At 40.9% G+C, this 12,647-nt stretch overlaps 1 protein-coding gene across 5 annotated transcripts in view; it reads right to left on the bottom strand.

The window, feature by feature from the left end:
• Positions 1 to 12,647, bottom strand: part of RPS6KA5 (ribosomal protein S6 kinase A5) — a 208,092-nt gene that overhangs the window by 36,276 nt on the left and 159,169 nt on the right. For all 5 annotated transcript variants that reach the window (XM_053603096.1, XM_053603097.1, XM_053603100.1 and 2 more), the window contains one exon: positions 2,730 to 2,880. In XM_053603096.1, coding sequence (XP_053459071.1) covers positions 2,730 to 2,880 — 151 coding nt within the window. The remainder of the gene's footprint in view (positions 1 to 2,729; positions 2,881 to 12,647) is intronic.

Here is a 12,647-nt window from a genome sequence, read left to right as displayed (position 1 = left end):
TCAGACAGTACTTGATTGGAATCCTACAGATCTATTTCCACATTACTTCAAATTTAAGATGTTGTCACTGAGAGTAAAATACACCCTTATTTTATGTATCACTAATAAAAAGCATTAACAATTAGAATATGTGATGTCTGCTATACCACGTATGAGTTCAATGATGATAACATGTGAAAACTTTTACTTGTTAATTGATAAAATTCAGTACATTTCATCAATTACCATAAAATGTTTTCATTATATTCCCTTGTAGAGGAAATGGAAATAAGACAATTAAATTACAGATCTTTACATTTTTTAGCTGGAATGAGATTTAAAGATCATTAGTTCATCTTTCATTATTTGATTCAGAAGAAAGCTGAAGCCCAGAAATAAGAATTAACCTTTACACATAAACACCAGTTGGTGGAAGACCCAGCTTTGAACACAGTCCCCGATTTTCTAGTGAGTGTTCTTTCCTCTGTGTAGCTGTAATGTTTCTGTTACGAGCATACGATTTGGGCATGGCTATTATTACATACATCGAGAGAAACCTTTACAGTAAAGAGACGATTTAAAGAAATACTTTGTTAGTAGAAGAATATTTAATATGTAAAAAAAATGTAATGCTACTGTGATCCTTTGCACATTTACCACCCCCACTCCATTTATAAAGAAAAAGAACAATTCGGTCTTTAAGTAGAATCCTGGTCTTTCCAAAAGCATCCCTCTCATTTAAAAAGTCAAGGCAATTACATAATCTAAATTTACTATTCCAAGCTATTAAAAAGAGAAATTTAGCTAATATGAAGGACATATTACAATATTCACAAATACTGGGAACACTGAAGGAAAAGAGCTCAGGAAAATATTATTGAGAGTATTTTGAATAGTTTCTTGAATTTTACCTGATTAATTTTTGAAATAAACTTTTCAACAAAGTACTTAAGAGTTTGTTCAAATAGTAATCTTGCCAAGCCATTTGAATATATGAAATGCACATATGAGAAGTTCATTTTATTTTAAATGTACAGGTATTGCTCACTGTTACTGAAATTCTCTAAGAAGTGTAGTAATATTTTTAAAAATGATAACACTAATAAATATGCCTCTTTTGAGCAAAGAAATGTCAAGGGATTAACTCTCATTTTCAATCGAAGCTTACTTAACAGGTTAGTTTTTTGTTTTGGCATTTCATTTGTTTTGGTGATAATAATGTAAATAAAACTCAGATGGCTCCTCTACCAGGGGTGTCCAACCTGCAGCCCATGGACCCCACGTGATGATTTTGTGAGGACTTTTTGTTTATCTGTGGTATCGGATATCATGTAAAGTATGCATGGACTTTTTTTTTTTTTTAGCCAAAAAAATCAGCTTTTGTCAGTGTTTGTATATTAATGTATGGCTCAAGACAACTTTTATCCTTCCAATGTACAGCAGAGGGGAAAAAAAAGGTTGAACCTTCCTGCTAGACAGACCATATTTAGGCCATTGTTGTTGATATGATGAAATTTTTAAAAAATTGCATGTGAGCGCCAGGTGCAGTGGCTCACGCCTATAATCCTAGTGCTCTAGGAGACCAAGGCTTGTAAACGACCTGAGTTCAGGAGTTCAAGACCAGCCTGAGCAAGAGCGAGACCTGTCTCTAAAAATAGCCAGGTATTGTGGTGAGCGCCTGTAGTCCCAGCTACTTGGGAGGCTGAGGCAAGAGGATCGCTATGCCCAAGAGATTGAGGTTGCTGTGAGCTATGATGCCACAAGCACTCTACTTCGGGTGACAAAGTGAGACTCTATCTCAAAAAAAGAAAAAAAAGTTGAATGTGGCTGGGCACAGTTGCTCAAGCCTGTAATTTCAGAACTTTGAGATGCTGAGGTAGAAGTATCACTTAAGGCATTCAAGATCAGCCTGTCTGCATAAAAAATAGTGATTAAAAAAATTGGTCAGGCATGGTAACATAAGCCTGTAGTCTCAGCTACTCAGGAGGGTTGAAACAGTGTGATAGCTTGAGCCCAGGAATCTGAGGTTACAGTGAGCTATGATCAGGTCACTGCACTCTAGCCCGGGCAGCAAAGCATGACCCTATTGTTAATTTAAAGAAAAAAAAAGTCATATGCTTAGGCCTTTCAAAATCAGTTAGCTGGCTTTTTGTGTTTTTTGGATTAAATTGAGCAAACTCAATTGAGCAGATGTGTTGGGGCTCTGTAGAATGATCTTACTAGGCTTTTTCAGAATAAGAAAAGCCCTGTCATGAAGACAAAAAAATATGTGAATAACTTTCTATGTGTCACAGATATGGAACTAAGAAATAGGTAGATTTAAAATTTTTTAAGATTTCTCCTGGGAAAAAGAAGAAACAATGAACTCACTATCCAAAAGGTGAAATATAATGGCAGTAATAGATCATGAACCCAGAGAGAGGTGAAAACTAAAATAAAAGTTTCCTCAGTCCACATGCCTAAATCACAAGACCACAATGGAAAACTAGAAACTCTAACCAATTATCATATAGAACATTGATGCTATTACAATCCTCTCCACTCCCACTCCACTTAGGTCTATACAAGAAGAATTTTGGTCCTTCCTAAAGGGTCTCTTTCATTTAAAGAAAAAAAAGAAAAGGTGTAATGTATGTGAAAATTGGTGGGAAATGATCCAAGAGGGACTGTGTTCACTAATTTCACTAGAAGGCCCAGCACCCTGAGAACAGCAGGGGCTATGAAACCACCTATCTATGAATAAATTTCACCTGAAAGAAGAGATGTTCTTTGATTTCATCTGCATCACGTGGGCCACATCCCAATCGCTTCTTGGGATCTTTCCTCAAAAGACGCTGAATTAGGTCTTTAGCTAAAGCACTCATTTCTTGGGGATATGGAGGCTCACTTTTTAATATTCTCCTGTAGGCAGATAAAACGGCTGTTAAAATAACCAGAGGATGAAGTTGAAGTGATGGCATTTTTAGCAAAAACAAGTATGGTGAAACATTGTGAAACTGAACTACATGAGAAAGAGATAATATTAAAAATGAATCAATACCTCAATAATGTTGACAAATATTTAAAATGAGATATCATGAAATCAAATTTCTGAAACTCAAATCAACAGGAACAAAAAATATGAGCTCATTTTTCAGCATACATCAATATTAATGGGAGGCTATATCCCAAATATTTCACTAAGGGCAAGGAAAAAAGGAAAGCTTGGGGCAAAATTAAACCTCCCATATATAATAGACTCTGATTAAAGATTTCACAACATAGGCGACTCTTAACAAATGCAGGTAAGTGAATTCAGCACTCAGATTTAAAAAGACAAAAGAGAATTCCAACCATCTCCACCTCACTCCTCTTTCCCTGTGTACCAGCAAGCCTAAAGAGCCAGCAGGAGTGCAGTGGGAAGTAGACCAAGACGGGGTGAGTCAGACCCACTTGGTGATGGTTCAACTCTTGACACCTGAAAATGGGCACTGGCTCTGGGGCTTTTCATGGGGCGAAAGCATCTGCTTCATTATATGCTACTATGAAACAGCCAGGCAAGCCCTATGAGGCAGGCAGAGCTCAGAGATGAAATAAAGTCTATTATTTATTATAGAAAATAAAATAATAAGTTTCTTGATGAGAAATTTACTCTCATGTTCCAGAAGAGATAAATCCAAGCATACCTTTCCCTCTCTTAAAAGCCAGGTCAATAAATTAGTGACAAAGAAATAATGGAAGGGATTGATTGAAATTAAGAACCTTAACACCATGTAGATGAAAATAAACAATTGCTCCGTTATTTGGGTTTGCAAAAAGATCCCCTATTGTATGTTAAAATTTTAATCACTGTTAGGGAACAAAAACAGAAAATTAAGTGTATAAGAGATAATATAGTATGGCAAGAACATGGACTTTGGGCCAGACTGAGTCCTAGGTTGGCTCTGCCTTGACCTTGTGTGACCTTAAATTTGTACCTCAATTTTCTGTAAAGGCTATTATGATGCTTAAATAAATTAAGATGTATAAAGTCCTCACACAGCACCTGGAATACAGCATATGCTTGATGAATGTGACCTACTGTTACAGTTGCTCCTTCTAGGCAACCACACAGAAAACAGGCCTAGAAGCTGTGCCAAGTAGCCACTGAGAACAAGTGACAGAATAATGGAACTATAATTTTTTTTTTTTTTTGAGACAGAGCCTCAAGCTGTTGCCCTGGATAGAGTGTCATGGCATCACAGCTCACAGCAAACTCCAACTCCTGGGCTCAAACAAGTCTCCTGCCTCTGCCTCCCAAGTAGCTGGGACCACAGGCACCCGCCACAACGCCCGGCTATTTTTTGGTTGCAGCCGTCATTGTTGTCTGGTGGACCGGGGCTGGATTCGAACCCACCAGCTCAGGTGTATGTGGCTGGCGCCTTAGCCACTTGAGACACAGGCGCCGAGCCAGAACTATAATTTTTGACAAAAAAATTCCAGCAATGTTGTTAATCTCAAAGTTAATTCTACTTCTAGCAGTCCACTCTCAGAACCCAGGAGAAAGTGGGTAGAACAAGGAAGGAAATAAGCAGTCCCCTCCCTTCTTTTTCTTTAATATTCTCCCATGGCTCACAGCTTTGGTAGAGACAATCTTCTTTTCAGATCAGGCCCAGGCGTATCTGAGAGAAAAACTGGGAATCCTGATTCTTGGGGAAAAATAAACGACTTTCTTCTCCACCTTTACCATTCTTTTTGCAGAAAAGAATTCTTTGTGTAAAGGATTAGGGTCTAGATAAGCACATTGCTGGTGACATTGACTTTTGCTCCATGAGGGTAGAGAAGTAAGGACTCTGGCTAACACCCTCTTAGGGTGCTGTGCCATCTATTACCTCTTAAACCTCAAGAACGCTGCCGTGTGTATTAGAAATCGACTCCAAACCAGGCACTGGGGAAAGGAACAGTCAGGTCCTGTGCAGACATACAAAGAGAGAAGCACCACGAAGCAGGGCTAGCCCTGCCGAGATGCCAAGATTGAAAAGAAGAGCTCAGGAGACCAGAGGCACAAGTTGGAGGAGACATTCAGGGCCCACAGACAGTACTGGGGTGCAACCCAGGTGGGTGGCATGTGCTACATGCAGGGATCTAGAATTTTATTTTATTTTAGTTTTTGAGACAGAGTCTTGAGCTGTCGCCCTGGAAGAGGTACCAGGAAAAGGTCCAGAAACGGGGGGTGGGGTGGTGAGGAGAAAGGACTTACAGCTGACTACACCTTATCTCTGTGGGAAGGTGATTTCAGAGGTATCATCTTTCTTATGGTGTTTCCTTGAAACATACGGGGTTAAGATCAGTGTGACACAGCAGCTGTGGTAGGCTGGTGTGAAAGCGAACTCTGAAGTGAGGGCTGAGCAGGCATGCAGGGCCTAAAGGTTTTCTCACCCAAGACTATTTAACAGAGTGTCAGAAAACAAGCTTCTGTGGGTTATCACATACACCCCAGGGTGTCCTTGTAGGACCTCGGAAGCCATGCTCATGGGCAGTTATGAGATACAGCTACTATGCTGAGCTCCCCACGCTGGCTGGCCCACCTCTACCCACGTGCTCTCATCACTCACGGCTCAGCATCCCTCTCTGGGCTGGGCAGCCATGCCTATGCGGCTGGCAGGACCCTCAGTGAAGACGCATTTGATGGTGTCATGCCAATATACTGTTTCCTGTCCTTTTGCTTTATAAAGCTAAAAAAAAAAAAAAACCAACCTGGTATCAGGTCCAGTCTATTGTGACACGTTGAGTGTGAATGCCGACCTAGTGCATTCTGGCTACACAGAATGGGTCATGCAGAAATGGGGATGGGGGTGGAGATTTCTGTGGGACAGCTCATCACAGTGATGCTACAGCATCCTGCAACAAGGGCAGAGACAGTTCCTGGGTGTTGCCGCCACTTCACCTCCTCCAATGTGCTTGATTTCTGAATTGGCAATAACCCAACTTATTTTTTTCTTGCTTTAAAATGAATGTGGGAACTTTTAGAAATAAACTACAATTAAGTAGAGCCCAAATAAATCTTAGAGCCCTCTGTAAAGTCAGAACAGGCTCTGAGTTGATATACCACAGTAAATACTGGGGTCTATGTTATCATTTAATCCACACAACGATCCTATTAAAAGACTGCTATTATTATCCGTGGAGGCACATAGGACAGCTAAGAAAATTCTGAAAAAGAAAATTTTGAGGGGTTCGGCGCCAGCCACATACACCGAGGGTGGTGGGTTTGAACCCAGCCCAGGCCAGCTAAACAACGACAACTGCAACAAAAAATAGCCAGGCATTGTGGTGGGCACCTGTAGTCCCAGCTACTTGGAAGGTTGAAGTAAGAGAATCACTTAAGTCCAAGAGTTTGAGGTTGCTGTGAGCTGTGATGCTATAGCACTGTACCAAGGGTGACATGGTAAGACTCTGTCTCAAAAGAAAAAAAGGAAAATTGAGGGTGATTTGCCTAATTTCATATTATAATGTATTATTAAAAAGCTGTAAAAGCAAGGTGCTAGCAAAATAAATCAACAGCCAAATCAAGTGACTGGAAGAGACATCTTTAAAAATAACCAAGCATAAATAAAAACTTAGTGTTATTTTTAAAAAGTGACCAGCCAACATAGGAAAGGCTATGTTTTTCAAGAAATGTGTTGGGGACATAAACTATTGGGGAAGTAAACATATAAGGGAAAGACACCTGTCTTATATTAAAGCCCCAATAAACTCCAAATGGATTAAGGAATCACATGTATAAAACAAAATGATACAAAATTAAATTCCATAATAACGTAAAAATGAATTAAAAAGCTCTTCCTTTTCATGAATGTTACGTGTCTAAAATCCCCTGTGGCAAAAGAAAGTCACAACTGATTAGCTTGAGAATTTGGGTACAACATACACTATTTCCATGACAGGTACACTATGGTTACACCAAAAGCCCAGCTTTCACCACTAAATAATACATCTCCGAAACAAACAACAAACAAAGCCCATAATGTTTGTACCTCCTAAATCTACTAAATTTTAAAAAATTTTAATTAAAAAATTTTAATTTAGATTAAAATTAAACCTATGATGGAAAAAGGGATGACAGGTAATAAGGATTATAGAAGAATCTAGGCAATGAGCATGTGGATGGCCACTGTAATAAATGTTTGAAAATCTTTAGAATAAAATGTTTCAGAAAAGTAAACTTCTGAAACTTTGTACATATTTTGCGTTGTAAAATATTGTCTCAATAAAGAAAATGTTGCAGCTCGGCGCCCGTGGCTCAAACGGCTAAGGTGCAGCCACATACACCTGAGCTGGCGGGTTTGAATCCAGCCCAGGCCCACCAAACAACAATGACGGCTGCAACCAAAAGATAGCCGAGTGTTGTGGCAGGTGCCTGTAGTCCCAGCTACTTGGGAGGCAGAGGCAGGAGACTCGCTTGAACTCAGGAGTTGGACGTTGTTATGAGCTGTGAAGCCACAGTACTCTATCCAGGGCGACAGCTTGAAGCTCTGTCTCAAAAAAAAAAAAAAAAGAAAGAAAATGTTGCTACCTTTAAGTCCAACAGCATGAGTAATATAAGGGGCAATACTTTGTTCTTCACCTCACTGAGGTCTTTGTACAGGCGTCACCTTTGCAGGGAAGCCTCCTCTAACCGTTGCTGCCCCTAACTCTTATCCCTTAAATGTTTTAGTTTTTTGCATTGCCTTTATAGCATATTATATATTTATTTGTCTATTACAAGCTTTAAACTTACTAAAATATAAGCTCTAAGGGAGTAGGAATTCTCTGTTTCGTTCACTGCTTTATTCTCAGGGCCTAAAACATTGCTTAACAGAGCAACTCTTCAACAAATATTTAGTGAATAAACAAATAAATATCTAATTGTTTTCCCTTTATAATACTTTGCTCAGTCAAGATCATTCTTCCTCTCTGTTCCAAGAGATGCCTACAAATAACGTTTTTGCTTTTTTGTAGACATTATTCAGCGAATACTCCACTGATTAATGAAATCAATTCCCCTGCTATCCATGGGCCAGCACTTCTCAGTCTTTTACCTGACACAAGTGTCCGTGAGACTCAGAAAGGAAATGGCAATACCCACGAGACAGCATGAAGCCACTTTCTTGTCACTTAGGACTTGATCCTGAATCAGTCTCACAGTAGCTCCAAGTCCTTAACAAGTTCCACCCCAGTTTACAGCATATATTACTACCCCCCTTTTCAGAGATGTAAGGATTCAAGGCTATGATGCAGGTGACTTCTTGGCACAGAGGCTCTCTGGTGCTGTTGGGGCTACTCCACAGGAGCGTGCCTCCCGTAAGCCAGATGGCTGTCCCAGAGGGTGGAGTCTCAAGACACCACTTCCCTTTGGGTGTTACTGAGTTCTTCATTGTCCACGTAACCTGTGCTTCCCTGAGTCACACCAGCTGGGTTATTAATAATAATAAAATGAGATTCTCTGGCTGGTGCTCTTACCTGCTTTTGTGGAATCTCCAACTATACTCAAAGCCTTCCCCAGTAACTCCTAGGAGTCCCCAGGGCATGTCTTACCTGAGCTATTAAATACTCTCCTTCATCTCGCCCGAAGCATCTCACTTCTCTGCCTCTCAGCACAGTGATCACATTTCCTATCCCCATTGCCTGGGAAGTCATCCAAGAGGCACCCACTTCCACCACTGCTTCAGGGGCTGAAGGAGAAAACCTGTCTCTTCCAAAGTTAGGGGAGCCAAAGATACACGCACGGAACTGCCAAAATGTTGCTGAAAGGAGCTTGCCTTTCTTTCTTTCTTTTTTTTTTTTTTTTTTCAGTTTTGGCTGGGGCTGGGCTTGAACTTGCCACCCCTGGTATATGGGGCTGGCGCCTCACTCCCTGAGCCACAGGCGCTCCCCAGGAGCTTTCTTTTCAACTTACAGCATCATCTTCCTGAAAGGAATAGATGCCACTTAGAATTGTTCTTCCTGTCTTAATAACTAACGCTTTCTTAGTGAACCAATCTGGTCTGCCTGGGCAACTGTCCCTTAGACTCTCATACAGTTAGATTAGGTGGGTTTACTAGACTAGTTTATCATATATTCCTGAACCTGTCTTAATCATAGATTAAGTAAAGCTGGGTCCTCATTGTACTTACTACAGTTTTTAACTGGCAGACCTCTCTCCCATTCCTCTTTCTTTCAACGCTCTTCTGTGGTCCACACAATGCTGTAGAAGCTTTTACTTCTATACTCACTTACTCCATGTTGCCAGTAGAGTGCCTTTCCCTAACAGGGGCAAGATGACAGTGAGGGTGGAAGACCCAGGCCTTGGGGGATTGTTGGGGCCAAGCGGCTGCATTGATAATAAAACCAAGGCAAGGATTAAAGCACAGAACAGACCGGAAAGCAAGGGATTCCAAAGGGATCGCTAACGGGAAGAGTCAGAAGCAGAGTGCAGAGTCAGAGTGGAGGCCAAGGTACCCTCACCGCGGGGAGGCCATGGAGAGCTATGAGCAGAGGAGAAAGGGCAGGGCACTCCAGAGACCTAAACAAGTGACAGAGTACTGAAGACTGAGGCTGCCTTCTTCCTTCCACAGCCCTGCCCAGTAGGTACAAGGCTGCCCTTTTAGACTTCATGGAGTAGTAGAGAATTGGCTGGGGGGTTAACAGAGGTGGCAGCAAAGTGCCTGCACTGGGGCATCATCCCGGCAACCACAGAATGCCAAGCCTCTGAGGGGGTTTCTGACCGACCCCCTCCATGGTTGGAAGGATCATCCCTAGGTTTTATTCAGTCCTGCCAGGGAGTGCCTTAGAGCAATTAATAATGCAGCATGAATCACCCCCAACCCCAATGTTGTACAAGAGGAGTAAAAAGAGTTTTAAAAAGATGAAAGAAAAGAAGCTATAATGCTGCGGAAAGCGTGCCAAGGGAGGGGCCTGTTCTGTTCCTCTCCCTGCTACACCCCTCCTGTCCCCGGCCTCTGAAGCGAGGGCCGCTGCACCATGTAAAAGAATGCGCACACGAGTAGTCACTGTGACACATTTGAACAGACTGGGGTCGCTAGCCAAAACATGCTGGGAAATGTAGATGCTGATGTTGGGTATAGAAAAATCTAAAAGTTAGAAGGAAAGAAAATAATGGACAGCAAACTAAGAATCAAGGAGGATTTATAAAATTTGACTATAAAGGATTTTATCATAAAGACACAAAAAGATAAAAAGCCATAAAAAAAAATTTGATCTCTTCTTAAAACAGGGTAAAAAAGATACTTGCAATTATTTTACATATAACTCCAAAAGCAAGACATCTATAAACAGAAAATTTTTAAAAACACCCATGGGCTAATTCAAAGTGCTGACTAATGAACAAGGATAAAATACAAAAATGCAACAGAATTAATGTCTTGATTTTGTATTCAAATAATGTAGCAAGTCACACAAAATCAATGAATCAAAATAATTACCTGAAGAGAAAAATTCCTTAGGAGGACAAGGATATATTTATAGGGATGGTCAGTCTCCACAGTGAAATGAGCAAAACCTAGATCCTGCCTCTAATTTAGTTTTCAAGGCCATCCGCTTTTAACTTCTCTCCCTCAATGATTCAAAGGAACTCATGCCATAAAGAGAAATCTCAGCATCCATTTATCAGCTGGAAAAAGTCTCAGAAGTTAAGTCCTCTACCTATATTTTCTCTCATTCTGATTCATTCAAATAGAATTTTATTTTTAACAACAGAAAGGGGAGAATGTTAGGATGGTCAATCTTGATAGTAAAATGACAGAAAAATTATTAACTCTTGATTTCAGTAAGAACAAAAAATCAATCTTTCTGCCTGCTTTCTCTTTTTCTTGTTAGCAACACCCTGTGGATTTCTGTTTTCACAAATCATTGCAAAGGGCAGGCAGAAAGGAATATAAATTCTTCTTTTCACATTCACCAGTTCCTTGTCTTTTAGAGTTTGTTCCTATAGACCAGGCGTCCTCAAACTGCAGCCCGCGGACCACATGACGCGGTGTGAATTGTATTTGTTCCCGGTTTGTTTTTTACTTCAAAATAAGATATGTGCAGTGTGCATAGGAATTCGTTCATAGTTGTTTTTTTTTTTTTTTAAACTATAGTCCGGCCCTCTGACGGTCTGAGGGATAGTGAATTGGCCCCCTGTTTAAAAAGTTTGAGGACGCCTGCTAGAGACCCAGGGGGACAAACTCCAGGTCTCAAATCTTTCCAAAATCGTTTATCTCAGGACATAATTAACAACAGAATCAGAAACTCCTGTGAAAAGTCCGTCTTCCTATCATCCAGACACTAAGTAGATAGAAAGCAGGTGCTTATCATCCTGCTGGAGGAAAAGCAGATGGACCAGTTTCACAACGCGCTGTGAATCTGACTGTGATTACCTTTTTCTCTTTATCCCCCTTACATTAAGCCGGCCACTGGGCCGCAGGGTGGACGCTCTTCCTTTCTTTCTTTGGGATGCCATGCCACCTCCCTGCTCTCTTCTCTCTGTCCCCACTCTCCTTCCTTTCTCACTACCTCTTTACTTCTAAAAAGATAAAATAAACTTTATAATTTTGTATCCTAATCTTGATCAAGAAATTATTGTCTCATCCCACGAGCACCTACCGAGCTTTCCACACTAACAAAATCAATGATCTAAACTAGGGTTGGTGATGTTTCTTGTAAAAGGCCCCTGGCAGGCGGACTTTAAGATGGTCCCCGATGATCACGCTGTCCTTGCATTCACATCACCTTAAGTGTGCGCTGGGCCTATTGCCTTTACTATTACTAATATTACCCAGTAAAGATGACGGAATGTCACTTTCATCTTCCTAGCGACTCTCTATTTCCTTTCCAGCTCACGTGCTTTGATGAAGTAAGCTGCCACATGAGGGAGGCCCACATGACAAGAAACCGAACGTGGCCTTCCATCCACAGCCCACAAGAAACTGAGGTGCCTCAGTCCAACAACCTACAAGTAACTGAATCTTGCCAACTTAACCACATGAGTTTGGAAGCATTTTCTTTCCCAGTAGAGCCTTGAGATAACTTCAAGTGCAGCCTGTGAGAGACCCCAAAGTAGAGGACCTAGCAGAGCTGTGTCCAGATTCTTGGCCCACAGAAACCGTAAGATAAGAAACGTATGTTGCTACTATGCCAGTCAGTTTTGCGGTAATTTGTTACTTGGAAATGGATAATGGAAAACACAAAGCTGGATACTAAATATCTCAGGCTTTGCAAACTACATGGTCTCTGTGGCACTATTCCACTCTGCTGTTACAGCACAAAAGCAGCCAGAGAAAATACATAAATGAATGAGCATGGCTGTGTTTTTTGTTTTGTTTTGTTTTTGAGTCAGCCTCTTATCATGGCGCCTTCGGTAGAGTGACATGGTGTCACCCCTCACAGCAACCTCTAACTCTTGGGCTTAGGTGATTCTCTTGCTTTAGCCTCCCAAGTAGCTGGGACTACAGGCACCTGCCACAACGCCAGGCTATTTTTTTTGTTGCAGTTGTCATTGTTGTTTAGTAGGCCCAAGCTGGGTTTGAACCCGCCAGCGTTGTTATATGTGACTGGCGCTATATATAACCACTGTGCTACAGGCACCAAGCATGGCTGTGTTCTAATAAAATTTTATTGATGAGTACTGAAATTTGAATTTCAAATAATTTTCATGTCATGAAATATTAATCTTTTCATTTTTTTAACCA

Source organism: Nycticebus coucang, chromosome 9 (assembly GCF_027406575.1).
Source record: "Nycticebus coucang isolate mNycCou1 chromosome 9, mNycCou1.pri, whole genome shotgun sequence".
NCBI lineage: Eukaryota > Metazoa > Chordata > Mammalia > Primates > Lorisidae > Nycticebus > Nycticebus coucang.
The sequence above is the reverse complement of the archived record's forward strand: the minus strand, read 5'-3'. Positions and strand labels throughout refer to the sequence as shown.